This window comes from Nannobrachium achirus (assembly GCF_963921795.1).
Source record: "Nannobrachium achirus genome assembly, chromosome: 2".
In the NCBI taxonomy this organism is placed as follows: domain Eukaryota; kingdom Metazoa; phylum Chordata; class Actinopteri; order Myctophiformes; family Myctophidae; genus Nannobrachium; species Nannobrachium achirus.
In genome coordinates this window covers 48,789,965-48,817,881 of record NC_137811.1, presented here as the reverse complement: position 1 = coordinate 48,817,881, position 27,917 = coordinate 48,789,965, and the positions used below count along the sequence as shown (strand labels likewise).

Below are 27,917 nucleotides of genomic sequence, written 5' to 3'. Positions count from 1 at the left end.
TGGTGCCAACTTCAATTAACTTGCATTAACTACTCCTACCTAGGTTAGATACACTTGATAACAATTGAAACACTTAGATTGCAGATATACCACACATTGATAACAGACTGCTTTCATTTTCGATTTCTAATTATCTAAAATGTATAATTCAAAACATTGTGTCTTATCACACTTTATCTTTACCAAGATAGGCTGCACTGTAAAATGAAAACTTGTATTCACCTTTATACATGATTGCTATGATTAGAAAAAATAGGGTTATGGAATGTTCTCATGCTGGGTAAAATATATGCTATTATAAAAAATTAAAAAAAAAGGTAAACATTTTGGGTGATAAAAGCCATTAGCACCCTGAAGACATCTCACCATAGTGGAGTCCTCATCCGCTGGGGTAAGGCTGATCTGGTCTGGAGAAGTGACGGAGGACCGGGTGGTACGGGGCGTCCGAGGCGAGGGCAACGTGTCCCAGGCATTGTAGCCACTAGGGGGTGGGTTGGGCATATGTACACCCGAACGCTGGCAGCAGTCCTCTGCATTGGTCATCCAGGCTTCTAGAAGCTTCTCTCTGTCCCAGTCTGAGAGGAGAGAGAGAAATAGAAGAGAGAGAAAGAGAAATAGAAAAAAGAGACTAGAGTTGGCAGATGAAGCGTAGACAAATATTTTCAAAGGTGATCTGGAGATCGAGAAGATGATGATGAAAGGAGACCAAAAGTATCTATTCAATCATAAACCAAGGGGTCTGTTGTTCTTCTGTGACTTCTGAATGCACACTTCTGAACAGTATGATCATTCTGAAGGTTGTCTACTCATGGAGTCTTTAATCTTCCTAAACATACATAAGACCAATATCAAACAACAACGCTGCCATAAGCTTTTAAAAATCCTTTGGAAATGCTGACCTTATGGCTTCATCACATTGTCAATTGCTAATTTGTTTTTTGAGTAAGAATTCAGCCATGTACTATATTCTGAGAATGGACAATATGTCATTGTAAATGTTAAATGAGTTCAGGAGTTTACCAGAGTCCCAATTCTCCCCCTGAAAAAGTCCTGTCCTAGAACAAGACACATGACCCGGTCATCTTTTGAAATGAGGTCATTATGAGCGTAATGACAAATTTACCCACCAGTCAAATGGAGTTAAATTACTTATTTTAGATAACAAAGCAACAATTTCCCTCACCCACCTCCAACTGCAAATCTGTGAATCTGACCGTATCGCGGCATGCTTTGGGCCATTAACAGGGCTTTCAAAATAGACCTCAATAAACCATGCATGAGCAATTCCATTAGAGCCCAAAGATGTGGCATCCCAGGAATGAGAAAGAAAGTCAGCAAGAAAAGAAAGAGAGAAAGCAACAATTGATGTAATCAGGACACTGGAAAAATGAAATATTTTAGCAAATGAGGAAACAAATTACTCTCCATTAAAGATAAATGAGATGACAGTGTAAAAAACCCAATTCCCAGAGTAAAAAAACAAAAGTTCCATCGCTGTCAGGCAGTTCTCCATTAATATAGGTGAATAAATATAGCAACATCCTGGGGTCAACCTCCCTGGAGCCTGTCTTATATGTAGAACACCCTTTTACCAGCCAGCAACTCGGTGCAAGCAACTCAGTGCACAGGACTGTAAATCAAATCAAAACAGTGACACATTTTTTTAACTCTCAACACATCATTTTATCCAGACAGAGTTAAGCTATGTTTGAGAACTGGCTGTGAAGGCCAAAACAAATCAAAACCATGACATATCGCTGAAAACCCGCACTAAAAAAAGAAATTCAGCTATTTGACCACGGCCAAGTTAGAGAAACATCACAGGGGTAATTCAAGGCTAATGGTTGATGTCTGGGGGCACAGGGAATGTGTCAAAATGCTATTTCTCAACGGTGAATTGAAAACACCTCAGGATTTAGATTTAGTCTCTTGGATGCACGCTTTGTGTGTGACTAGGTATGTAACAGTATGAAATGATAAACATAAAAATATAGTTTTATTCAAGCACAGGGACACAGGTGTGCATGCCTGTGTGTGTGTGTGTGTGTGTGTGTGTGTGTGTGTGTGTGTGTGTGTGTGTGTGTGTGTGTGTGTGTGTGTGTGTGTGTGTGTGTGTGTATTTAAAGTGTTTAAAGCTGCATGTTATCTTATTACCGGTATATATATTAAAAACAAGCTTTTAACAAGTAGCCTTACTTCTTTAAGGTTAGGTTTTGTGTGATTGTGAGAGTACACTTATGCTTAGCAGTGCTTGTGTTTACAAATTGAGTGTATGTTCCATGATGTGTATGTTCCTTGTTTTGCATGAAGCCTAGCGCTGTGCATCCGTGTGTGTGTTCCTAACAGTACCATGGGCCCGCAGCAGCGCTTCTGCAGTGAAGAGTGGGGCTTGGAGCATGTCGGCAGTTTCCACTATCAGCATGTCCTTCAATCTCCTCAGTTCCTGTGGCCTTAGGCCCTCGTACAGCTGGAAGGGAGAGGAGAGGACCAAGGGCAGAAAGAAGGACAAGGAAAACAAAGACAGGGAGAGGGTGGAAGGCAGAAGGGGAGGGGAGACAGAGTTGCAGAGTGTGAGATTAGGGCTGTTACAAATCTATGATAACATTTTACCTGACGATTAATTGTCACACAAATAATTATGATTAACGAGTTTCTGGATTACGCTGGAATATATGAATAAATATTACATTTCTGTTTGGCTTTTAGGATTTGAAGTTGCACAGGGCAAATATGACAAATAACTATACAAAGAAATGGCTGACCCATTTAATAACTTCATACATAAAGAAATTTTATAGTGCATCACGACGAGCTTGTAGATCTGCTATTTCCACTATTGTTTTTTACATTTCTCAACATACGTATATGAAAACAATTATGACGATTGTCTCAAATAATTGTGATTATGTAATATTTGTGATAGGCCTTGAGATACGAAAAATAAGGCAGAGAGAGAGTAGCAGGAGTGTAAGTATCAAAATAAGCAAGACAGCTTTTCCAAGTCAAGTCAACCAGCACTGGTGTAAACACAGACCCACTTAGATAACAAAATGGTGATAAGAAATCCCATGCCTCATAGCAAACATTAACACTGATAATCTGTGCACGTGTGTAAAAGTCTACCAAGCACAAACCTGCACTATAAAGCGGTCAGCTGCTTTCAAGAAACAAGTAGGCCGCTGGAATGCTGTCCAATAGATAACCTCGTCAGTTCTAACAAGACACAGAAGGACTGCAGACTTCATGACACAGAAAAGACTTTGCCGGCTGCCTTTTATATCCATTACGCAAGGCGGCAAGCAGACTGTCGATAACACAATCAATAACGGAAGCATTGTGATCGTGTACTAAAGTTCATCTCCTTTGTTGATGACCAATTTGTTCCAAAATATGGATTCATTGTTAAATGATGAATGTGAGGTAAAAGAGCAGTCGCTCAGCCTTTGATAGCGGGTCTTTATCAGCAGTCATATTGAGCTCCTTTAAATTAATGAGTCTAAAAGACCAACTTTAGTTTACTGTCCTACATTTTATGCTATTAACTGAACATTAGCCCAAGTCTAGTAAGGCATAGCTGCACTGCAAGTGTTTGTGCTTTAAGATTTCATAGAGTGAAATAAACTGCTGCATGGTTAATTGCATGTAGCCTATGACAAATTCCATGTATGTGCAAATGTACAGTGACAAATACCCAAACAACAACTATGTTATGACATCTTACTTACTCAACAGAATAACTACAGCAATGAACTGCTGTACGTAATATTATAGTAGGGCAGTTACAACTCTTAGGGACAAGGGAGAAAAACATCAGGTACAGATAAGGACTGTTTCACAAACCTTTTATCTTAAACACCCACATATTCACAGTAATTTTTCAATTATTAATTAAACAATTATTGTGTAGACAAAGTTAAAAGTATCGTTTTAAAACTGTTACCAGATGCTGCAGGGATTTAGCTTGAAATATTAATTGATTTCGGAATGGTTTTAGAGACCCTCTTTAATACAACTACAGCGCTCAACTTTATAGTGTGTTAAGGGTCATATCTCTCACCAGTCGACAGTAATGTGCCTGTCGTCGTTGCCGTCTGAGTTATGCAGTCGACTTTTTTATGTGATGATAATGCTGTCCCAGACAAAACATCATAATTGTGGAAGAGTTATGTTGTAGAGAGCCAGAATGTCTTGGAATGCTTAGTATGAGATGTTCACCGGTGGCTGACTTAGTGCCTTTGTGACCAAAGACAGCCTCCACCAGAGTTCTGGGAGAGCCAGATTCTTTTTGGATAGACATTTCGGGGGTCATATCACACATATTGCTAATATTGCATAGTGTGCCCAGGAAGGAGATAGGGACATCTTCGAACCACAGCCATATTTCTCAGAAGGCAATATAAGTGGATCATTGCCTACACTAGCATTCAGATTCTTTGTTTACATTAAACACATTTTGATCACATTTACTTTAGTTAATGATTCTAAACATAATTTGGAAAACTGTGGGCATATAGTGAATCGAAGGGCATACGTATTTCTAGTCTATGCCAGTATTGCATTGTGAAGCACTTAAAAAAAAACATCATACTAGTTACTAGAACTGTTTAAATCATAATTACATTTCTGCTGATTGAGGAATGTTACTGTGCCCTTCCCTCATCCCAAAAACGTAGTTTGAGTGCAGGCCCTTGGGCTCACAAAAGGGTCCAAGTCATCCCACTGGATGATTTGGGTTAAAAGAAAGAAATTATTTATTAAGTATCAGCAGGACAGCCACTCTCAGGCTGATTTCTCACTGCCATCTCTCCAGGCGGTTTATGGTGGGTACTTAGGAAACACTAAAGGGTAGCTAACGAACCATTGTGCGCGACTTGTCAAGGCTGCAACAAACTTACGGGCATACGTATTTCTAGTCTATGCCAGTATTGCATTGTGAAGCACTTAAAAAAAAACATCATACTAGTTACTAGAACTGTTTAAATCATAATTACATTTCTGCTGATTGAGGAATGTTACTGTGCCCTTCCCTCATCCCAAAAACGTAGTTTGAGTGCAGGCCCTTGGGCTCATGTTGTACCTCTCGGCGGTCGAGGGCTGCATACTCGGCCTCAATGGCCTCTGCTTCGGGGGCCAGGGAGAAGACCATCTGGGACTCCAGGCTAAGGGCCAGATCCTTGTGGTGTTGCTTCTCTGCACAGTCACATGGCGTCTCACGGTTCTCGTTCTCCGCAAACAGGTCTGCGTCTCTCTGTACCAGGAACTGCATGAGGGGTGGAGAATATTATAACTTGATTATAGGGATTGTTCACTTAACTCAATTATGATTTCATTTCATCCTGAACACACCACTAGAGAATATTATTTTGCTACACAGTCGGTTAGTCCACCTCATACATCCAATTGTATGTGTCATATAGGCAATTGTTAAAACCCACACATATAAAGCATACTGTATTGGAGCTTAAAGGACACCTTTCTTTTTTTTCTTTTTTTACAATAAGGGTTCATATTTTAGATTGTAATTAGAGCAAAGAAAAGATGAGTGTTAAAATGTTTTCATTTACTGTTTTCTACCATTTTAGCGATTTAATAATTTTGATTTCAGAGGGTGGGGGGAAGCATACAAGTGGCTTAATATGTCTTGAGACACAATAAGGACATTCCCAAGATGCACCGTCCGCAATCTTTCATGGGCAGATGCGACTTATGGGGGCTAGTAGTGTTAATGTACATAGTAATAAAGAAATCGCCAGCTTATTGTGTCTAAAAATAATACATATTTAGCCACTTGTACACATGCCCCCACCCACTGAAATCAAAATCGCTAAATCGATAGAAAGCAGTAAATGAAAACATTTGAGCACAACCATCTTTACTTTTCTCTAATTATCATCTAAAATATGAACCCTTGTTGTAAAAAAAAACTAAGTTGTCCTGGCTAAGACCGGTAGCTGCTATGACTGCTATGGCTGAGACACACATCAACCCCATATAAAGGAGGTATAGAGCCTGGGGTACCTGTACCCTGGACAACGAAGGATGTAAGTGGTCAAGTATTTTGTTGTATTGCATATTCACTGAAGCCCTTCTCACCAAGGGCTGAGCCATTGTTTCTCTCTGTAACTCTCACGTAAACTTCATAGCTGACAAAAGTGGGTCATTAAATAATCTGTACTAACAAGAATACCAGCCTCCCTCATCACCACTAAATTACCCTCTGTCCCAGTGTGGCTATTTGACTGCTATCGCTGTCCCCACTCACCGGCCTTTTAATCCTTACTAATTAAGACAGGTTTGCCGAAGGATGGACTGAACGGTAGCTACAGGCAAGCAAGGCTGTGTTATTTCCATGTCATATGGTACCCTTCATGAAAGCTCTCACCTCCACGCATATTTTCATGCCCGAGGCAGCAGCATAGTGCAGGCAAGTGTTCTTCTTGTTGTCTGTGGCATTGATGTCAGCACTCTCATACTCTCCCTGGTCCAGCTTTGCTCCTGTCCACGTCAAGATGATCTGAAGGCACTCAGCCCGACGATGCTCATCCTCATATGGCCGTATGATCCGATGCTGAAGAACCCCCTCTGCAGTTAGAATCAGGGGGCTCATGCAGAGAAGGTGCAGGGAGGTCTCATTGTGCATATTGCGCTTGTTGGGGTTCCCATCCTTGCTGAAAAGAAAAGACCTGAGGGGAGAATATAATCGGTATATTTAGCACAGCAAGTCAGTTAAACTTTTATTGTAAAAACCCACGTTCCTTCACATGTACCCTCTAGTTCACTCTTAGTGGTAAGGGGCATAGATTTTGAAAAATGTGCATGCCTCAATGCAGTCATCTTTTTTGCTTCACCACTTTGCATCCCTCCAATCAAGTAGTCAGTTTAACTCAAATGGGAATGCAAAATGGAGCGAGCGCAAAAAGCTCATTAGAGATGGGGGAATAGGGGCTAAATGGAGTGAACGAAGAGACACGCCAAAGGAGATAGTCTGCACTGCAGAATGGATGGCTCTAGGAGTTCCATCCTATCCCAGCACAGCATGCAGAACTCCCATGTGCCACTACCATATGGTTGTGTGGAGGGGCATGTGTTATGTAGAGAAACAGACCTGTAGATAACATGAGAGCATTTTCTCTGACACGGCAGTATACAGTACTGGATGTGACCAACAGCACACTAATAGAGAGACCTACCTTATAAAAGACAGGATAAATAAATGAGCAATGTCATTAACACAATTCATGATTTCAAAATGATCAACAAATTACAAAATATTTATAAAATCCCTTCCTAAATAATATATTACCAGTAAGACTCCCTAAATCGGGAGATAAGCGACGGTCAGGTCGCATACACAAACTTTAGAAGGCAATGGTAGCCAATCAGGAGGGAATATGGTAAATGGGACAGATCCATGTTGATGACATGACTTACTGGTTACCATTTTGCGTGATTTTAGGGCAAAATCTGTAGGAGCAGTGTCCGAAAATGTGTTTTTAAAAAATTGGCTAGATGGTGGCGCTAGATGGGACAGATGCATTTTGATGACATGACTGTAGAGATACTGTGTACAGCTTTGCATGATTTTAGGGCCAAATCTGTAAGAGCACTGTCCAAAAATGTGTTTTGCAAGAATCTGCCTCATGGTGGCGCTAGAAGAGGGCCATGTGAGAAATGAGTGGAGGTTGTGGTTTGGTAGCCAAGGAGTGTGTGTGCGAAGTTTAGCATGGATTGGGGCAACGGTGGCGGAGATATGAGTAGGGCAAAAACGTTACGTGTGACGTTTGAGAGACTGACAGACAGACAGACAGCTGGTGGAGGTTTTGGTATGTGGTTTGCATACAAAATAAAATCAGTAATACAAGCAGCTTCTGACCTGAGTAGGCGCGCCATGGCATGCCGGGCAGCGTAGTGCAGGGGCGTGTTGTGCTGGTACTGCTCTCCATAGGTAGTGTTGGGATCCAAAGCCTCCTTGAACTGTGGGTTGCTCTCATACAGCTGGCAGGCCAACATCTCATCCCCGTTGATGAGAGCTTTGCGAAATTTGGTTGCTGTATTCCCCATCTCTTCCTCTTCACGGGTCCAAGCTCTGACTTCGGGAGAAGCCTCTCGATTTGTCTTCAACCTGTCCAAGTGCAAATGACCAGCATGCTGAACATCCTTAGGAAAGCGTACAGCGAGAAGAGAAGAACTCAAATCAGATCCCATACATTTTCGGTCCAACTTCGAGTGTGTTATTTACTCCTATCCAATCTTGATTAAAAAGGCTGATATTCGAGACCTCTCTCTCATCCTCATTCCTCAGGTAATGTTAATAAAATATAATGTATTTTTACCACTTCTTAAAGAAATCTCAATCTTGTTTACAGCTTCAGTACGGATCCTTTCTACTCATTTGAAACCACGAGGTCAACAACAGCATCTTCCAGGCTGAACAAGCTGCTCTGAAACAACACATTGCTGTGGCATCACCTCCTTGTTTTTGTCTATTTTTCCGAGTGAATCAACAATGTGCCATCTGAGCTCATGCGGAGCGCGGGACAAGACTTCCTCTGGCATCACCAGGGCCTTCCGTCTCTCCCTGCCAACCATGGTCATCCCACTGCGACCAGGGCTCAATGTGGAGCATGACGCCTCCAAGACAAAAATAACATGCAGAGAGTCAGCATATCATGTCCACCTACACCATATGCCATGATTGTGTAGGCGTTGGGATGCCATTATGTACCTTGCTTGGCAATAAAGCAACTCTTCCTCAGGAAACTCCACAAATAAAAATCTGACATTGTAGAGACCTGCTACGTTTCTAACATTAGACAAAATATAGCGTTGGTGGCTCAATAGAAATAGAAAAACTGTGACTGAGAAAGAAAGAAAGAAAGAAAGAAAGAAAGACATTATTGTGAATATAACCCGTTTCAAACTCTCTCTGGGTTATTGATTATTGTCTTCCCATGTGAATCAACCCCAACTGTTATTTGGTTGGTTGGTTGGTTTGGTTTGTTTACTTTAGTACAACAATGGGACATAATCAGCACTCGGTTATGTGTCTAAAAAACGTATTGTGTCTATTATTGCATAATGCATAGCAAACAAACAGTAAAGCATCCAAATTGTATGCATCCTGTCTGTGTAGTCAGATGGCAAATGTTAAGCCGCAATAATAATCTGTGTCACCACAACGGCAGGCATTTGGGATATTGATCTTCAATGTCTGAAATTATACTCAGTGCACACTTTTGTCACATAATCCCAATGTTATGCCGCCTTGTTAAATAGCCCCATCTGTGACCTACTTGTTAAATATGTAACCGAAAGCCAGGCAATGACTAAACCAGTGCATGGTTCTCAAAGTGGATTGCAGGGACTCAGTGGGATACTTTGGGGGGGGATTTGAAAGTTTGAGAAACACTGGACTAAACCACATTAACAAGTTATGATAGGAAAAACAATGCATGTTCTGCCTGACTGTCCCGCATAGCTGCCACTGACCGCCTGGGAAGCAGCTGATGATGAACGCATACTATGGGTGTCATCGCCAGGCCCTTTCTGGGTCTGACGCGCTGTACACAATATTTATCATTGTTGTAATGATCAGATGATCAGATGATGATGACGAGTAATAATAATCCATGGCATGCTAACGCACAGTTAGGCAGGTAAAGCCACATCACTGGCTAACGTTAAATTGAAATGAAAGCAACGGGACGACAACCCATTATATGGTTACATCCCGCCACTCCGACATGTCTCCTAAGTCTCTGGGTGACTAAATAATAATAATAATAAAGAAACCATCACAGATGCCTATATTTCAGTGGTTTTCAACCAGTGCTCCTTGTGGGGAGACCTCGCTAGCGCTCTGAACTACAGCTAGTCCCCAGCTAAATGATGGAGAGTTGGTAACCAAATGGACCTCATAGAGCTTTAACTCTTGAGTGTAAAATGAAACCAAATGGACCCGTGTCATTTTGCGCTCTCAAGAGTCACATTATTGTTAAACATCTGCATTACTTAATGTACAATAAGTCTACACAATTAGAGAATGTAGAAATGTTTTGGCTTGTCAATGTTGTCATGTTGATCTCTCCTCCTATAGTACCAAGAATCCTGGTACCAACATCAATAATACAGCATGGATCGAATTGTGGACAAAATCGTATGCAACGACAACAAAATATTCAAAGTTTGGGGTCTGACAGGGTAAATGTCATCAAACGGTGGTCCGTGGATCAAACGCCGAATAAATAACGGACCTTGACGTGAAAAAAGGTTGAAAACCACCGGGTTAGGCTACTAACGTCATTGCAGGCGCTAGCGACTCGGCTAGCATGTTATGCTAACGACGCTAGGTAGCCAAGTTAGCTAGCACAGTTGATGAACTCAGAAATAAACAAAGAATTGAGACTTACCCCGGGCCTGGGTGTAATATATGAACACTGTGGACTTCAGACACAGTGTGTTAAAGCTGCCATGCGGCAACACACGTATGTATGCCTCTTTGTAGTGAAGACAGGCTCTGGTTGTACTTGGATAATGTTGTGTTCAATGATGTGGTGTTTTTGTTCCCTGTCGTCTCTCAACTCTCTCTCGTTGTAGAGACGGGACGTTCGCGAACGAATCGAGTCTTTTGAACGGCTCTTTGAAATGAACGATAAGACGCAGGGGAGCCATTCCTTTTTTTGATGAGGGGGAGTAAATTCTACTCCCCAAGTAGAAGTTCGGAATTAAAATGTACTTCAGTAAAAGTAGCAAAGTATCGGTATCAAAATGTACTTAAAAAGTGGTTGGTTATGCAGAATGTCCCATTTCACAAGTTTTCCAATGAATAAAATGTAGAACAATCATTTGAAAATTGCAGATCTACAAGCTCGAGCTTAAGTAGATTGTCTATTTTCAAATGGCGGAAATGTATGGCCAACATGTATATAGGGTTGAAGTGATTTGTAATTATAATCAAAATCTACAAAGTAACTAAATAACTAAAGTAACTAAATAACTAAAATGAGACAGTCTTTTGAACGGCACTTTAAAGGAACGGATCCCAGATCCGGCTCACTTCAAAGAACCATAAATCCCATCTTTATTGTCTTTTGAAAGCCTGGTGACTGCAGTGACGCCAGAGGTTAGCATCCAGTAGGTGGCGCCACGTGAGCCACGCACCGGGTCGCATCCACTCCTCGCGGCGTGTATTTTTAGAATAGATTATATTCTATTCTGCATCTTCTAGCATGAGCCAGAGAGTGAATTTGCTTCTGGCCTGGGGGTCCCCGGAACAAAATATTTTGAGATGGGGGTCCCCGGCCTAATACAAAATATAATTTGGGGGGTCCTTGACATGACAAAGTTTGAGAACAACTGATTCTGTACAAATGTCGACAGTCTTCTAAATCCTAACAGTTTTCTAGTGGTCCTCAAACTTTGTCATGTCAAGGACCCCCAAAATTCGATGTAGGCTATTTGGTCACGGACTTATGAATTCTATGTCACGGACAACCATCTCAAAATATTTTGTTCCAGGGACCCCCAGGCCAGAAGCAAAGATTTGAGTTAAATATGTTCACTGTGAATCTTACTCTTGATTCACATACTGTGACATACACGCCTCTCTTCGCGTTGTGAGCTTGTAGATCAACCGGCCCCCAGCCCTGTGGGTTGCCAGGTTTCAGTAATAAAAAATAAAAAAAAGCAGCAGAGGATACCACTCGAGGAAAGGACTTTATCTTTTATTGGCAGACTGATTAACGACTTGCTGCGCTGTTCACAGATAAGAGAAGACTATGTCCGATAACTTAGGAAATCGTGTAGAAACGACATAAAAATACGCCAAGGCCCTTCTCACCCCAGAATGTAAGTTAGCCTATTGACAAGAGAAGCAGGTTATACAATTGAGAGAGAGAGAGAGAGAGAGAGATTGATTGATTGAAGACATTATTAGTAAAGGTAGGCCTACAGTTTCAGTTCACTGGTACAACAAGGTCAACTAAAAGCCAAGGAGACCTTGTATCTCATATAACATTGAATGGCAGAGGATAGAACACACTATATCAATAGCAAAAGAAAAAAATAGTCATAAAGAAGAAAAATTAAAGAAAGAAGAAAACAGCCTATAATCGATAGGCTATTTACAAAGGGGAGGCCTATTGGGCTTAGATATACAGCGGAAAAGGGTGAGGTGGGCATATGCCTCATTCACACTACAGATAGTTGAACGTTTTGCTTGGTAATTCAATGTAATCTCAATGGAAACCAGCTTTAAAGGCTGGGCATGTCGGCTGTCCTTGGAATCCAGCCTTTAAAGCTGGTTTCCATTGAGATTACATTGAATTACCAGGCAAAACGTTCAACTATATATCTGTAGTGTGAATGAGGCATTAGTCTATCACTCTATTACAAGTTTCCAGCCGCCCATAGGCTAACTTGAAGTGAATTCAGTGTAGACTGTGTAGGCATATGAAATAAAACTTATTCGATACAATAATTTTCCTTCCCAATTGTAGACCTATATGGCAACTAAATATTGTAGCCTACTAAATAATGTAAAGGAAATATAAAGGTTTCCACTGAATTGCCCAGAAGTTGAGAAAGTATCCTGTACTACAAGAAGAGGTTTTAAAGTGAGCATCGAGTTTTGTAATATATTTGTAATGTGACAAATGTCCACTAGAGTGTGACAGAGTACACACAATAGATATCAGAGCGCTTGACTTTAATGTTTTCAATGTTTCAGTTTAGATTCAAACCAGTGAGCAACACCTTGTTAAAATTGATACGCAAAATTGCACAAAGTAGCTCATATTCAAAGCCGTTATATGAATTAATGTTCCCAAAATTGTTTTGTTCATGTTCCTTATTTTTGTTTTTGTATGTTAACACAATATAACAAACAAGGCTGTAGTGGTTAGAGTTGGTCTCCCTACACTGACAAAATGAGATCCTTTGACAACTGTAGCCTATGACAATATGTAATGTATGAAACTCAAATGGAAACACAGGGTCCAGAACCCAGGTATAGGACATAGAAGTTATGGATTGCAGCTTTAAAACATTTTATATTTGGAGATATAAAATGACAAGCATTTCCTTATTTAGAAAATTAAAGACACCCGGACATCCTGTAAAAACAATAGACATTTTATTATCAAATCTGTGAACATTGCAATGTAACATTTTAAAACACAGCATACCCCACATTACAGTCCACGAATGTATCATTGACAAGCCTTTGATAAATAAAAACTCATGTTTTGTAAACAGGAAACTTCAATGTGAAGGCAAATGCAATTGTTTTCATAACAACAAAACATTCTGTACATGACATTGAATAAACCAATCCATACAATGAATAAAAAAATCCAATTACATTGACAAAAAGGACAAATGCTTCGGCACTTTCAAAAGTGTAAATATAGACTTGAAGACAGAAGCTGATTGTTCAAAAGCTGAATGCAAAATGTACTTTTCAGGAAACAGGTAGGATGTCAGGAAAGTAATGCTTACTTACTGTACCCCACTTAACCTGTGTCATAAAGAAAACGAAAGTGTGATCAAAAGTTTCAGGTTTCGATAACACTGGAACGAAGAACTCCCACAGAGATGAAACAAGGCCAAACCTTTCAGAGGCAAACTATTCAGTGGTTTGAGTAGAAGGCGTAGTAATTTGCTAAACTTTTAGACGAGGCAGTTTCCTTGTTGTAGGAGCTACTGTTGTGGGCAGCAGAGGCCAAGTCTTCACACTTGATGTTGCTGGGCGATCTCTGTGTGCTCGGCTCACTGAGAGACAAACGTCTCCTCTTGCAGGCGCTGGCGTAGGCCCCGGAGTCTGCCTTGTCTTGTAAGGACGATGCCTGCGTGTCTGTCCACGGCGAGACCAGACCTCCATTGCCACTGATCTCATCCTCCATCTGTGGCTTGTGCTTGTCCGAGTCTTCCAGGTAGCCCGTCATTGGGACAGGCCTGGGAGACCAGGGTAGGTTAGGGGTGACCTTTCTCTGGTATGTTGCCCCCCGGGACCCCCAGCCTGTAGACACGGCGAAGGGAGATTCTGGATAGTAGCTGAGGGCATGGGATGTTGGGACGGACAGGGATTTGATGCCATATGTAAGCAGGGAGCCGGAATAGTCGCCCTCGTATGGGGTGAGTTCCAGCTTATTGGTACAGCTGCCACTTCCCCCTTGCTGCATGGAGGCGACGAACCACCTCTGTGAGGCTGCGTCCTCCATCTGAGGGGACAGCAGGCCGCTGGTCTGGTCGCTGCTGTAAAAGCGGTTCTGGGGCAGGTTGTTGACCAACTGGTCCTGGAAGAAGGGCTGCATGGCGTAGCGGGCCGCGGGGAGGATCTGATGGGAGCGAGGCGAGTCGGTTGGGGACGGCGTGAGGCGATCGCTCTCAGTGGCAGTGTACATCCTGAAAAACATGCAGCGATAAATTAGTTTTCAGGCCAAGGTCCCCTTTGTTGAGAGAGAGATGAAGCAGGGACCCCCACAACCTTGTCATAGATTCCATATAGTTTCATTGTTTGACATGCACAATCATCAGTGTATTTTGGATTCATGTCAATTTGTGTTTTCAGATATTTTACCACTTGAGCCGTCATTACCTAATAAACTTGACCTTTTACTCTGTACTTAGTCTGCTCTTTTCCCCCTCTACACCAAACCTCTTTGCCAAAAATGGACACTAGGGTTCAAGTTGTTAATATCAAAAGGATTGGACGATTTGGAGGACCCCGTGTAGTAACTCTGAGGACCCCCGTCCCGGACCCCCTGTTAAAGACCCCTGAATTAAATATATTGCACATACATGGGAACAGTCGAGGTAGCTGTGTTGTAAATAAGTCCCTGCCAAAGGCAGCAAATGTTCATATCAAATTGGGGCATTAAATGTGAAAGATGTATTGTAATAATGTATACATGGAATGTATATGTATAATAATTTAACTATTACAATAATTTGTCATATTAAGTGACAATACTACTGTAAGCTCATGGTAAGCTATGACAAGATTATGAAGTATGGTAGGCTACTCACGAATCATAGTTGTCCCTGAATCCTTTTGCAAAGGGGTTGTGGTCTATTTTAAGCTGTGTGATCTAGAAAACCAAAGACAGCAACAAAAAACTTTATTATGAGGCCATATTCACTGGAAGTAGGCTAAAACAAGAAATAAGTAATCCTAATGCTGATTAAGTATATCACAACATTTCACATATAACATTAATGTTAGATACAAATGTGGGAATTTCATGCTTACATCAGTGTTCTGGTAGGCAGTGACAGCTATAAACTGGGTCTCTGGAAAGGTATAGGTGTGTGTTTTGACATCGTTGTTAATTCCTCCCACTGCATCTTCAGTCACCTCCACTATGTGCAGCCTGGGCTGGTACTTATGTAAAGACTGCAGAACAATCATCTGCGTGTGCAAGAAAGAAAGAAAGAAAGAAAGAAAGAAAGAAAGACTGTATTTAGGCCTAGAATTATTGAATGCTTTAACCAGTGAAAAATAGCAGATATACAAGCTCACAGCGCGGCACCGAGTGCCGCGCTGCGAGCTTGTAGATCTGCTATTTTTTTAAAAAGTCATGAAAATGTTCGCAAATCTTTGAATATATGTATTTAAAAAGCGAACGTTTGTAACTCAAATTTTGTTTCTGGGTGGTCCCTGGAACTAGATATTTTGAGATGGGGGTCCGTGGCCAAATAAATATCATTTTGAAAAGGTTTGAGAACCACTGACATAGCAGTCTCTCAAGAACAGACTAACTGAGCTCCAGTTAAGTGAAAAGGACCTTTTCTTTGACGATGGCTAGCCAGATTGCTGACATATAGAAACATAGGTTTTTCAAAAAACCTTAGAAGGATTCAAAAGACACTTAAAGAATCGGGTCAAAATTCTAATTTTCACAATAAAAAAAATAGCAGATCTACAAGCTCACAGCGCGGCACTTGGTGCCGCGCTGTGAGCTTGTATATCTGCTGTTTTTCAATAGTTAAAGCATAAAATAATGATACACATTATAAGGACAAAGAAAAACAATTTTACTGTAATGAGTCAAAGGCCTATATGGGCACGATTGGCAAAAGTTGTGTGGTCCACATTTGTTCACTTACAGCATACACTGTGTCTCGTTTATTATTGTAATCCTCTGTTTTGATATGATTATATGTTTTTTATAGGCTACCGGTATTTGTTTTCATAAGTTATTTAAAGTTGTCTGCAAAATGTGTTTCTTCAAACCCTGATTTGATAAAACGCGGAGAGCATGATTTCAGTAAAAACTAACAGATTGATAAATAAACAAAACAATATATTCACCATTGCAGATGAAAATGAGTTTGTTATTTCCTAACCTGCGAACTGTTACTGCCCCCCTTGTTGTTGGTGAGTTTCAGCTTGCCAAAGGAGATTTCCTGTCTCATCCAGTGGGACCCATTGTTTGGAGATTCTGGATGGATGTACACTTTGTTCCCTAAAAAACAAATATATGTTTGCAATGACTTCAAACGTAGTTCTGCCATACTGCGCATAAACGATGTCGATTGATTTATACTAAAGATTAATAGAAAGACACAGGCTACACTCAGTAAAGAATATTCCCAGGCGCAAATAATCTCAGACTCAGTATAAGGTAACCAATACCTTGCATGTTGTTGTCTGCTTTCCCGCAGGTGATCCATTTGCCCCCTTGAAAGCGCCAGTGGTTGGGATCCGCCAGCACGATTTCCACAAACACGTTGTAATGTGCTGTCAGGTTGAGACCGGTGATGTTGAAACTGAGAAACGGGAACATCCGTCTGCACAGAATGAAGAAACAGCGAGCGATGGATGGAGGCACCCACACAGGAGACATGAGCAAGGGAAATAATACAACCATTAGACCTTCTGCGGCTAATAGCTATTCTAATGCATTGTATGAGACCACCCCTCACTATAGGATGGGACCATATGAAAATGTCATGTCACGATTTTATCACGTCTTTATTGATAGCATACAATGGATGGAGATATAGACAGGAAGCGGGGGTGAGAGAGACAGGGAGTGACACGCTGCAAAGGTCATCAGGAACGGGACTCGAACCCGCGATGCGCTGTCAGGGATCAGAGCCTATATGGTATGCACCTGGACCACTAGGCCAGCGGGCACCCCATGTCATGATTATTATGACCCAAATAATTGTGATTTACGATATTATTGCGATAATCAAGATATTCCCAACATCCAATTATTCGGGGGCAGAATGTTTGCCAAAAATAGCCGATCTACAAGCTCACAACGCATTGTGTTGCAACGCATTGTGAGTTTGTAGATCGGCTATTTTTGGCAAAGAGATTTGGTAGAGATTGGGGAAAAAAACATATCAAGTATGTTATTCACAGGTCAGTTTTACCAATTATAGAGGGTTTAAGAAGTAGCCTAGTACCGGATATGCAGCTCGGCAAATAAAAGGTGAACTGATCCCAGTGCATGACGGAGGACACTTTCACGATACATTTAAATCTCCGCAATACGATTATTGTGAGTGTTACTGTTTTTTATCACAAGACAGGGGGTCCGAGACCCCTATAGAGGGTCCCCAGAGTTACTTCAGGGGGGCCACCAAATCTTTGTGTGATAGGATAATTATTTTCATTGAAGAACTTGAACCTTCCCATCCCTATTCTGAGGAGAACTTAGCCAAAAATAGCAGCTCTACAGCTCTGCGCGAGGCATTGAGAGCTTGTAGAGCTGATATTTGGGGCAAATAGGTTTGGTGTAGAGAGTGAAAAGGTCAAATTTACTAAGTATCTGCTTTTTAAGTGGTTAAATGTCTGAAAAAATACGAATCCAACATGACAGTGCTTTCATGAAATCGATGAAAATCTTCAACACAATTGTATACAGTATAGAGGGGGTCCCTGCTTTATCTCCCACTCGGGTCCTTGGCCTGAAAACTTTGAAGACCCCTGCGATAAACAATAACTATTATCGTCCCATCCCTACGCCCTCACCTGCCCTGCTTGGTGATAATCATCTCAGTCTGGTGACGGTGGAACTTGAGCCACAGGGGCCGGTTACACAGGTACACCTGGGCCCTGAGTCCCGATCCGGTGGCGTGCAGCGACAGCGTGCCGATGCCGGGCCCAGAGCTGGGGTAGGGCGGGTAGATGCAACCGCCGGCACCCTGACCGAACTGATAAGGCGAGCCGAACTGGTTGCGCCCGTTGGCACACATGGCTCTCATGGGAGGCAGGCCGAGGTGAAGCGCTGAGGGGTGATGATACCTCCAGAGGTGCAATTTGAGATCAAAGACATAGGGGGTGGCAAAAGATAAGTTAGCAATATCGTCGTTGTCGGGTGAAAACCTTGTATGTCCAAAACCGTTCATTTTGTATTTGTCATTTTAAAAATGAACTAAACTAGTGAAAACAGCCGATCTACAAGCACACACCGACTCGCACCGCGAGGCGTTGTGTGCTTGTAGATCTGCTGTTTTCACTACTTTTGTGTGATGGCCTTGTATGATGAAGCAGGGCTTTACTTTACGAAAAAAACATACAAATTTGGAACTTGGAGATACGAGGTTTATGCCCGACAACTACGATATACGGTATGGTAGACCCATTTCTAAAATAGCAAAAATAGTGGATCTACAAGATCTCAGTGGCTTGCTTGGCGACGTGTTGAAATCTTGGAGATGCGCTATTTTTGCTATTTGTTTGGGGGGCGAAAAGAGAAAACGTTAATTTGAAAATGCCTTTAAGGATATTCCCAAAATAGGGATTCCACTTTGAAAGTGGTTAGAGCTAATACATTAATGTAACTTGCATACAACAATAAAAGGCTTGAAAATCATATTAATCTGCTAAAACTAGATGGGAACAAAATATGCATCAAATAACAGAATTTAAGGTTAAATATGAACACTAGGGGGTGGCAAAAGCCATACCCTGATGATGCCCAACATGACCCCCCTGGCTGGCCTACCTCCCGCTGTGCGGAGGAGGGTAAACTGGCCCGGACTGATGGCCCGCATAGGGCACAAAGGAGCATGGATTGGCCGCGTCTGGACTTGGTTTAGTAGTGGACGGCGGTGGGACGTAGCAGCGCTCTGCTGCAGAGTATCGGCTGGCGCTGGTCAGATCGTCACCCTCCTCCTCCTCCTCGGCGGTGGGAGACTTTCGCCTCTCCTCCGTTTCATCCTTGGGCGACGGGAAAGTGTTGCTCTCTGCTTCAGCGCCGAGCATGTCGCTTCTTTTCTCCTCAGCTCTTTGATTTGTTTTTGTTTTATTTTATTGTCCCTACAAAAAGTGAAATGTAGCCTATATTTAAAAAGATGGAAAAATGTTTTGAAATATGTCATTTTATTTATTTTTTTAGAAAAAGATGAGAATTGCATACATTTTCAAACAAACAAACACATCTAAGAAATTCCATAAATAATAACTATAATGATTAAGAAGTAGTGAAAATAGCCGATCTACACGAAGCATGTGTTATAGGCTTGTAGATCTATGTTTTTACTTTTTCCACAGAATTATAGATTTCTTACTTTTCTCCTAAATTATAATGTTCCAGGTCGGTCAAAAGTCACTGGATATCTCTGTCGCCGGGTTTCTTCTGATTAAGTGCTCTTCTGTTGTAAAGAAATGTAAAAATGTCCACATTATTTTTCCCAATATTAGCATAGTTTCTGAAAGAAAAGCATAATTTCGAAGCACAAGACAACAGTGTTGCACTGTGATTCTGACTAACCATGATAGTAAACAACTTGCTTAAACTTCTGAGGCAGACTTTGTTACAAGAAATAAATAATGGTTGATTTCTTATATTGGTGCTTTTATTGTTCCACAGAATATTCCCCAAACCAGGCTTTTCTTTTAATTCTGTGGGCTACTTTATGGCTGTAGCCTAAATCATAATCTGAAATTATTTTTGTTGTTATAAGGCCTATTAATTATTATTATTATAGCTATAGGCCTATATAATAATTATTATAAGCTATTGTTGTTGTTGTTGTTGTTGTTGTTGTTTTTCTGAAAGCCAAGACATTTAATTGGCACTGCATACCGTATTCGTTTTTAAACTGTAAACTGTTTAGATTTAATTATCAATAGACCAAGATGCCAGCATAGTGATTGTAATTTTAGTTTTACATTGTTTTGTTGTTGAGCGATGACTTTTGTCCTGGGCCTACAACATAACATAACGCACATATTATTTGCACATTTATCAGCCCCTCTAGTAACGGCACAGAAAACATTGGCATGCGCTCGATCGAGCCTATAAGAAAAACACCTGTTTCTCGTAGCCTAAATTGTAAAATAGCAAAAGTCGCAATTGGGAAATATAGGCTATATATTTGTATTAGGCCTATTTTATTTAGTAGGATATAGTGAAACTTTTGTTTAGCACTTCCATGACTCATGAGTCGTCAATTTAAATTCTGTAAATTTGGAATTCCACTGAGGCCCTGATTGATTGTTCAATAAACCTGTTTGGGTCATATTTGTTCTCAAAAACACCCAGATCATGTCAGAAAATGTATGATGAACAAAAACGGCATAATGTCAACAAACTAAGAAAAAGCTGGATGTCATCTTGAAAAAAACATGCATGGATGTTAAAATAACTGTTATTGTCTGAATTAATTATCTCTTTATTGCATGCAGATGGTCCGTTTTCTTTTTTTTTCTTCTTTTTTTTCAATTCTTTGTACATTTATAAACAATAAAATAAACTCACCAATTAAGCTGGTCCTGTCCACGTCGTTATCATCATATTCATATTCATATTCATATCTTACCGTTTGGAAAAATTAAAAAAGGGGAAAAAATCAAATAAAATAAAAAATACACATATAAAGTTGTTTAAAAGAGCACATGCACATGCTTCAGCACAACAAGCTTTAGAACGCTATAGATGTATGATATAGAGTAGGCTATAGAGTGATATGGCTCTACTATAACGCCTGAGGCGTGTATGGAGGCAGAGGTGCAGGCAGGGTCTGTCTTGAATCGCTCTCTGCTTCACAAAGTGCTCTCCTGTGGCGATGACGCATAGATAGCAGCCTATTATCAAAGTGCTACTGATCTCCAGGAAAGGGGGGGGGGTTAGGGTCCATTATAGATATGACTAGTGTCAGTGTGTAATATTGCAATGATTCAAATGATGTTGAAAAGGGATGGACGTTAGATTCGGTCATATTTCACCAACTGAAAACAATTAAGGAAAGCAATTGTTAATTGGATGCATAGCGTCTTGGTATTTTGTGCCTTTCATTTCTGAACCCATGGAAAATTGTTGCACTTGATATCATTTAAATACAGGTCTACCTTTGTGTTCTCACAAAGCAAACTCCGCCATTATATGAGGTGATTATTTAAATTGCTGAGCTTTAATGCTGTAGTTCAGCAACTCCCTGCTTCACCCTCTCACAAGCTGTCCAGTACAATGGCAGTCAGTGACTGCTGGTCACGAGGAGGTACACAGTTGGGGTAGGGCACTTCAACAGTGGGTGTTGGTTATTCACTTCCACACACGGATTTGTCCTGACAGATTGAACCTTAATTTCAGCCACTCATTAACTGCTATGAACTGTTATAAAAGGTGTTATAGCCTATGTTGTACTTGTATATTCTTGTGGCATGTGTGTGGCTGAGTCTAGTGAACATAACTCACATGTGCGTGGTGCATTATTTCAGGCGTAGGCTAATCACTAATGCACATTGGTTTCGTCTTAAATTGAATCTTAGGGTGTGAGTCGTGGGACAACATAAAATATATTTTTGGGGTCAAAGGCTAACTTTAAATGTTCCATGTTTGTGTTCATTGAACCCCGCCCTCAGCAATTGATAATGACTTAAAGACCCATTCACTTCAAGTGAGGCCAGGCAGTGTTTATTGGAGGAACATTAATCTGTCAAAGAGGCAACAGTGGCGAGAGGGTTAGTGTTGACTCTCAAGTAAACACCCCTAGAATAGGTATACCCTCACAAAAACATGCAGTAATTCTGGTCTATATGCCTCCCCCTGGCCAGCCGGATTGCCTGATGGAGGAACTGGTTGGATTAATGTGTTCCTTGCACATGCTATATGTACAAAAGAGGAAGCTCCCCCATGTCAGGTGATAAGAAGTGGCTTGCTCACTCCTCATGCACTGAAGGAAGCAGGAGCTCAGTTCGGGGCTCTCCGCATGAGCTCAGTTCGGGGCTCTCCCCAGGTTGGCAGATTACAGCTTAGGAAATTGGCACTGGGTGAAAAATGGGTTACAAAATTGTGGGTTCAAATGTAAAAGAAAATAAATAATAAACACTCGGTACATAAAATAATTTTCCTTGCTAACACAAGAAACTACTACTCATTATTTGATTGGTGAACAGCCCAAGGGTAAATCACATCTCATTGCTCAGTATTTGATTTGATGGCAACAGAAGTTCAGGAATATACAGTAGTATGACTGCTTGGATGCTGTTATCAGTGTGAAACTTCTGTGGCCATTATCACCTTGCAGCTAATGTGCTCATAGAAAATATAGAAATATGAGCATTTTAAATTGCCTGTAAGTAGAAGTATTCATGTCATAGAATGCCTTCTCCAAAGACTGAAATCCATATCTCCAACACACACACACATAAACATGTGCGCACGCACGCACGCACGCACGCACGCACGCACGCACGCACGCACGCACGCACGCACGCACATCAACACACTGTGGGCCAACCATGATGTCACACACACACACACACACACACACACACACACACACACACACACACACACACACACACACACACACACACACACACACAGACTCATGCTGTGATTATGGCAAAAGCAGTGAGTCAGAAGTGAGAATGTGGTGTTTTGACACTCTTCGTTTTTCCACAGTAGGAGTGGCTTGACATCCCCTCACTGACTCACTGTGGCATCCCCCTTTAATGAAATCACACAATCACAGACTTTTAAATATTTTGTGAAACCTCTTCTCCTCTTCATAGTATTCAACTGAATCCGGATTCATCCACGACCAAATTCCATTATAGCCTCCATAAAAATGTTTGATATATTCCTGATGTAGTACCAATACTGACCCATGTCTGATGTTTTACAAGAGGGGATACCTCTGTCAATTATGTACTTATTACCACATTTTGCCTTTATATCCAATGTGCTCCACTGTAATTGGCAAAGGCAAGGCAAGTTAGTTATAATTTGTATACATTTCAACAAGGTAATTCCTGTTTTCTGGACAGATTATGTAGTGCATACAAACTGAATGCAGCTTCTCCATGTTTAGTTTATGATTCTGGGTAAAGGCAGACTTGCCGTAGCCTAAACGACCTGAAGTTCATGATAATGCACACGATCAGAAATATATTTTGGCCCTAAACCATGGGTCTTCAACAGAGGGTCTGGGACCCCTAGGGGGTCCTCAGAGTTACTACAGGGGGTCCTCCAAATCTTTGAGTGATTGAAACTTTTTTCTCCTTTTTTATAATAACCACTTGAACCCTGGCGTCCATATTCTGAGAACCTTTTGCCAAAAATAGCAGATTTACAAGCTCACAACGCCTCGGGCTGAGAGGCGTTGTGAGCTTGTACATCGGCTATTTTTGGCAAATCCCATCTATCCCATCTACACCAAAAGTTTGGTGTAGATGGGAAAAAGAGCAGACTAAGTACAGAGTTCAAGGTCAAGTTTATTATGTATTGACGGTTCAAGTGCATGGTTAAATATCTGAAAACACACATTAACATGAATACAAAATACACTGATGATTGTGCTGTCAAACGATGAAACTATATGGAATCTATGAACAGGTTGTGGGAGTCCCTGCTTCATCTCTCTCTCGACTAAGGGGTCCTTGGCCTGAAAACGTTCAAGACCCCTGCCCTAAACCATTCAAGGCTTTATAAACCAACACTCCAACTGCATATTTTGAAATAAATTATTTGACAGACAGTAAGCCAGTGCAAATATCTCAGAACTGGAGTGATATGATCCCCTTAGTAAGAACTTGAGTCCCCTGATACATTTTTAGGAAGACTTGTAAAAACTCTAGTCAGAGACAACTCAAGACAGATTCTTACAAGTCCTGCTGAGACACAAGTCCTTTAATCCTTGCTAAATTCTTAAAGGGATAGTAATCTGACTTTGTAATTGTTTTATTAAGCCAGTCTGTGGAATGGTCTGACTCTTGGTCACAGTCGAGGTTCCCCTAGCTGTGCTTGGTTTTTGACACATCTAAAGGGCTATTTCTGACATATTGCCATCAGGCCTGCCATCCTACTGCGGTGCTCATGCCAGGCAGGAGGAAAGAGCTGGTGACCTGGCTGCCACCACCCTGCCCTAGGCCACTGCCACCCCATGTGGGAGCAGAAGGTCTGTTGGCCCGAAAGCCATGCCAGGAACTCTGCACTGTGCAGAACCCTGCCGGCTATAGCTTGTGATGTCACAAATTTGGGAATACTCTCAGGGGATTGACCGGAAAGGACCCCTGTCCTCCCTCTCTTTATTACATCCTAGAACAGTCTTTCAGGAAGGACCTCCTGAACATGCATTTATACTTAACAAACCAGATGAAATATGTCTGTTTGTTGACACTATACCCTAATTGCGTCTGACCGATTTACATTTTTTTTTTAGGTGAAATGACAACTGCCCTAGCCAATTGCAAACAACAGGAGTGAAATAGTTTTCATCAGCTTCAACCAACAGAAGGTGAAGCCCTCCAGAGATCCCCTTCCTTGACTTCCCCCCTACACTTATATTTATGGTTGAGTCCTATGTCCTGTAAAGAGTAGCAGCAGGAGCGGACCATCACATTTGGTGCCCAGCGTGGGGGCGGTTGGTGAGCTGATAATGTTCCAGCTATCCCACAGAGACACACTTCTGCCTCTCCGTCAAGATTTGGTGTTTTCTCATTTGCATTTGCTAATGAGATCCTGTTTGCATGACTTTATAATGGAAGACACTATCTGTCTGAAGGAAATTACTCTCAATAGCTCTGTGTGAACACAGTGGGCTGATTAAAAAAACGATATGTAACCATTTTTAACCAGGTAGTCTCTAATGAGATTAGGCATCACAACAAACAAATGTTGCAGACAAGCACATACATACTATAAACAAAATCTACAGTAAAGCCACTCTGACATTAAAAGTCTTGACATTCAGCTTTTATGAGGCCTGATTAAGTATGGAAACCATACTGGTATTCACCACAAGTTGAAGGCTCGCCTATGGCGATAGCCATTGTAGAACACTGCAGTGCATCAATCCTACAGAAGGATTAAAAAATGATTTATTTTTGGGGTGGAGCCACAATCCACCATCGATGTAGTGTTTAAAAAGTAGGCCATCCACTCAAGCTGTGTTTACTGTATGTGGGAGCTTTATTGGTATTCACAAATGTTGACAGATTGTGTCCGTTTTGTATGACCTCATCAAAGTGATGATGGACTACAGCTAATGCTTGTTTGGGATTTAGTTTTTATGGTGTGGCTCTCCCAAATTTCTTGTGCACACTGACAGATTTATTTTTATTTTTTATTTCTTCTTTTTTAAGGGTGGCTTGGATCAGGCTGAAACCTTGCTCAAATTTGCAATCACATGTCATAAATACATCATAGATACATCAAAGATACATCATAGAGGACTTACATCACAGGCTTACCACATGAAGTAGGCCTACATATAGAGACATGCATTTTACCACTTAAACCCTAGTGAGCATATGAACTTGCCATGTAGCTTTGCTTCAGTGGATGTTTTCTGTAACCTTTTCTGTAAACTCATAACTCCAAAAGTCCATTGAGTTCAATGGACCTTTTCTGTCCATTTTCTGATTGGACAATATAATGTCCAATCAGACAGGATTGTATAAAAGGTAAGACGGAATTCATTCCCAAGCGGATTCCTCGCGTCAGTCCAACCAACCACACTTGTAATTTCCCAGAATTGCACCCTTCTATTTCTTTCTTGATATGGTGCTAACATGCTCCGAATACCAGAACGCTCGCCCCCAAAAAACAGTCGCCTCCTTTGACCTCAGTAATGTCTAACCCGAAACTTATTTTAACCTTATCCTCAGTAAAACAAATACAAGAATACAAGAACCACCCCAGCGAGTGGTCGGCGTGAGGTTGGCGGGGGAACATTAGGGCGAGTGTCAATTGGGGCGAGCAATCTGGTTATACCCATGCACCAGGTAGTTAGTCCACAGACAGACAATCACATATCCATCTTTAGAACTGTCACTACAAAAGCAACATGACTTTCAGGTGGAAACTATTTACTTATTTTTGACAAGAAGTCAGAGAATACCAATTACAGTCCATTTACCCAAGTTGTTATTATCATCTAATCTAAGATCCTCTGCCCACCAATCAGCCAATGACAGCTAATGTCAGCAGCACCCCTAAAAGACTGTACTGCCTGTCTGCCTCTCAATCCATTGAATCTACAGTGGGTGCAGTGTGTAAAAGATCTCGGCAGAGTCAGCACAATCTCAATCATGGTATCATTATTAACATGCTTTGTGTGTGCCATGCCTTTACTTTTACAAATCAGAGATAGCTTTCAATGCATTATCTTTTGATAAATAACACAGCAATAGCAATGGAACAAATACGTTATCTGTATTGTTTAATAAAATATTATGTTCTCCGGTGGGGTGGAAGGAATATTTTCTGCATTCTATGTGCCCTCTCTGTGCAAGCCAGCAGAGCCTGAGTATGTTTTTCTGATATATGGGAATCTGCTGACTGCAGTATCACTTTATGATTAACAATTTAACTATGATCCCCTTCCTTCCATTATTATTCCACAGATGACTGCAAGTCAGAACGAAATACGAGCAATGGCATGCAGGCTTCATTAGATTCATTGATTGATTTACTGTTTTCCATGGCTGTAATCACTTCCCCACCAAGGTAATTTGTAAGCTCTTTATGGTTCAGAGGTATAAGCCTGAGAGTTAATTAATCAGCTTTGTTTAGAAGTTTTGAACTGTGATAGTGGGTGATGACTGAGGAGGACCACAGCCTTTGTGGGATAGAATCTCTTGTTTACCATGACAAAAGTAAAAAATGAAACAGGTAAAAACAAGATGGTTGAAAGTTAGATTTGATACCTTGGCTTTATTTATTTTCACCTTTCCTCTCTTGAGTTTTCATAGTGTGCAAGACCAAATATGACTCAAGAGCATGGGGACTTTGTCACTTCTTTGTTCTAAACTAAATAAGACAGAAGATATTTGTTTACTTAAAAGTCATCACCATTATTATTTATATTGCTCTCGACGATCTGTTACAAAGTTTTATTTATATTGCTCTAACCAGCTATAGTTTTCCATGTTAATATTATCTTATCTTCTGCTAGTAATATATATATATATATATATATATATATATATATATATATATATATATATGTATATATCAGCTTCATTTTCTAGCATTCTCTGCTCTTGAGATAAAAGGTATAGTAGTCCTATAACTGTTACTTTCCTTGTAGTCCAAAGCGCTGGTATACTCTGGCCTTTGTCAGTCGGCCCTCCTTGCTTTAATTGGCTTTTCCTAATATGCGAATGGAAGCATGTCTGAGGGTTAAATGCATCTTAATAAGAGCTTTAATCCGGTCATTAACAGAGAAACATGAGGTGTTGAGAGCAGTGAAGAGAGGTTGATAATTGAGAGGTTGGCTTTCTCCCTATGCTCTGTGTATGTGTGTGTGTTTGTGTGTGTGTGTGTGTGTGTGTGTGTGTGTGTGTGTGTGTGTGTGTGTGTGTGTGTGTGTGTGTGTGTGTGTGCGTGCGTGCGTGCGTGCGTGCGTGCGTGCGTGCGTGCCTGCGTGCATCCGTGCGTGTGTGCGTGCGTGCGTGCGTGCGTGCGTGCGTGAACATGAAGACTGGGGATGTTGAAGTCGAAAAAAGT

At 41.1% G+C, this 27,917-nt stretch overlaps 2 protein-coding genes across 3 annotated transcripts in view; both read right to left on the bottom strand.

Annotated features, from left to right (window-relative positions):
* LOC308306997 (ankyrin repeat and IBR domain-containing protein 1-like) overlaps positions 1-10,561 on the bottom strand; it is a 50,573-nt gene extending 40,012 nt beyond the window's left edge. Inside the window, exons 1-6 of one of the 2 annotated variants that reach the window (XM_080752061.1) lie at positions 10,410-10,561; positions 7,874-8,157; positions 6,383-6,683; positions 5,078-5,260; positions 2,350-2,467; positions 367-575 (exon numbers count right to left, since the gene is read on the bottom strand). In XM_080752061.1, coding sequence (XP_080608187.1) covers positions 367-575; positions 2,350-2,467; positions 5,078-5,260; positions 6,383-6,683; positions 7,874-8,061 — 999 coding nt within the window. In that variant the 5' untranslated portion in view covers positions 8,062-8,157; positions 10,410-10,561. Of the gene's footprint in view, positions 1-366; positions 576-2,349; positions 2,468-5,077; positions 5,261-6,382; positions 6,684-7,873; positions 8,158-8,333; positions 8,450-10,409 lie in introns of those variants that run through there. The other variant, XM_080752062.1, reaches the window with a different exon arrangement.
* A 3,067-nt stretch (positions 10,562-13,628) lies between these two features.
* On the bottom strand, positions 13,629-16,791 carry eomesb (eomesodermin homolog b; the record flags this gene model as incomplete). The annotated part of the gene is made up of 5 exons (XM_080720378.1): positions 16,637-16,791; positions 16,348-16,466; positions 15,251-15,409; positions 15,028-15,089; positions 13,629-14,403 (listed from the first exon to the last, which is right to left on the bottom strand). Exons 1-5 carry the CDS (start codon positions 16,785-16,787, stop codon positions 13,629-13,631), a joined length of 1,266 nt encoding a protein of 421 aa, XP_080576504.1. The 5' UTR covers positions 16,788-16,791.
* Between the last annotated feature and the right edge of the window lie 11,126 nt (positions 16,792-27,917).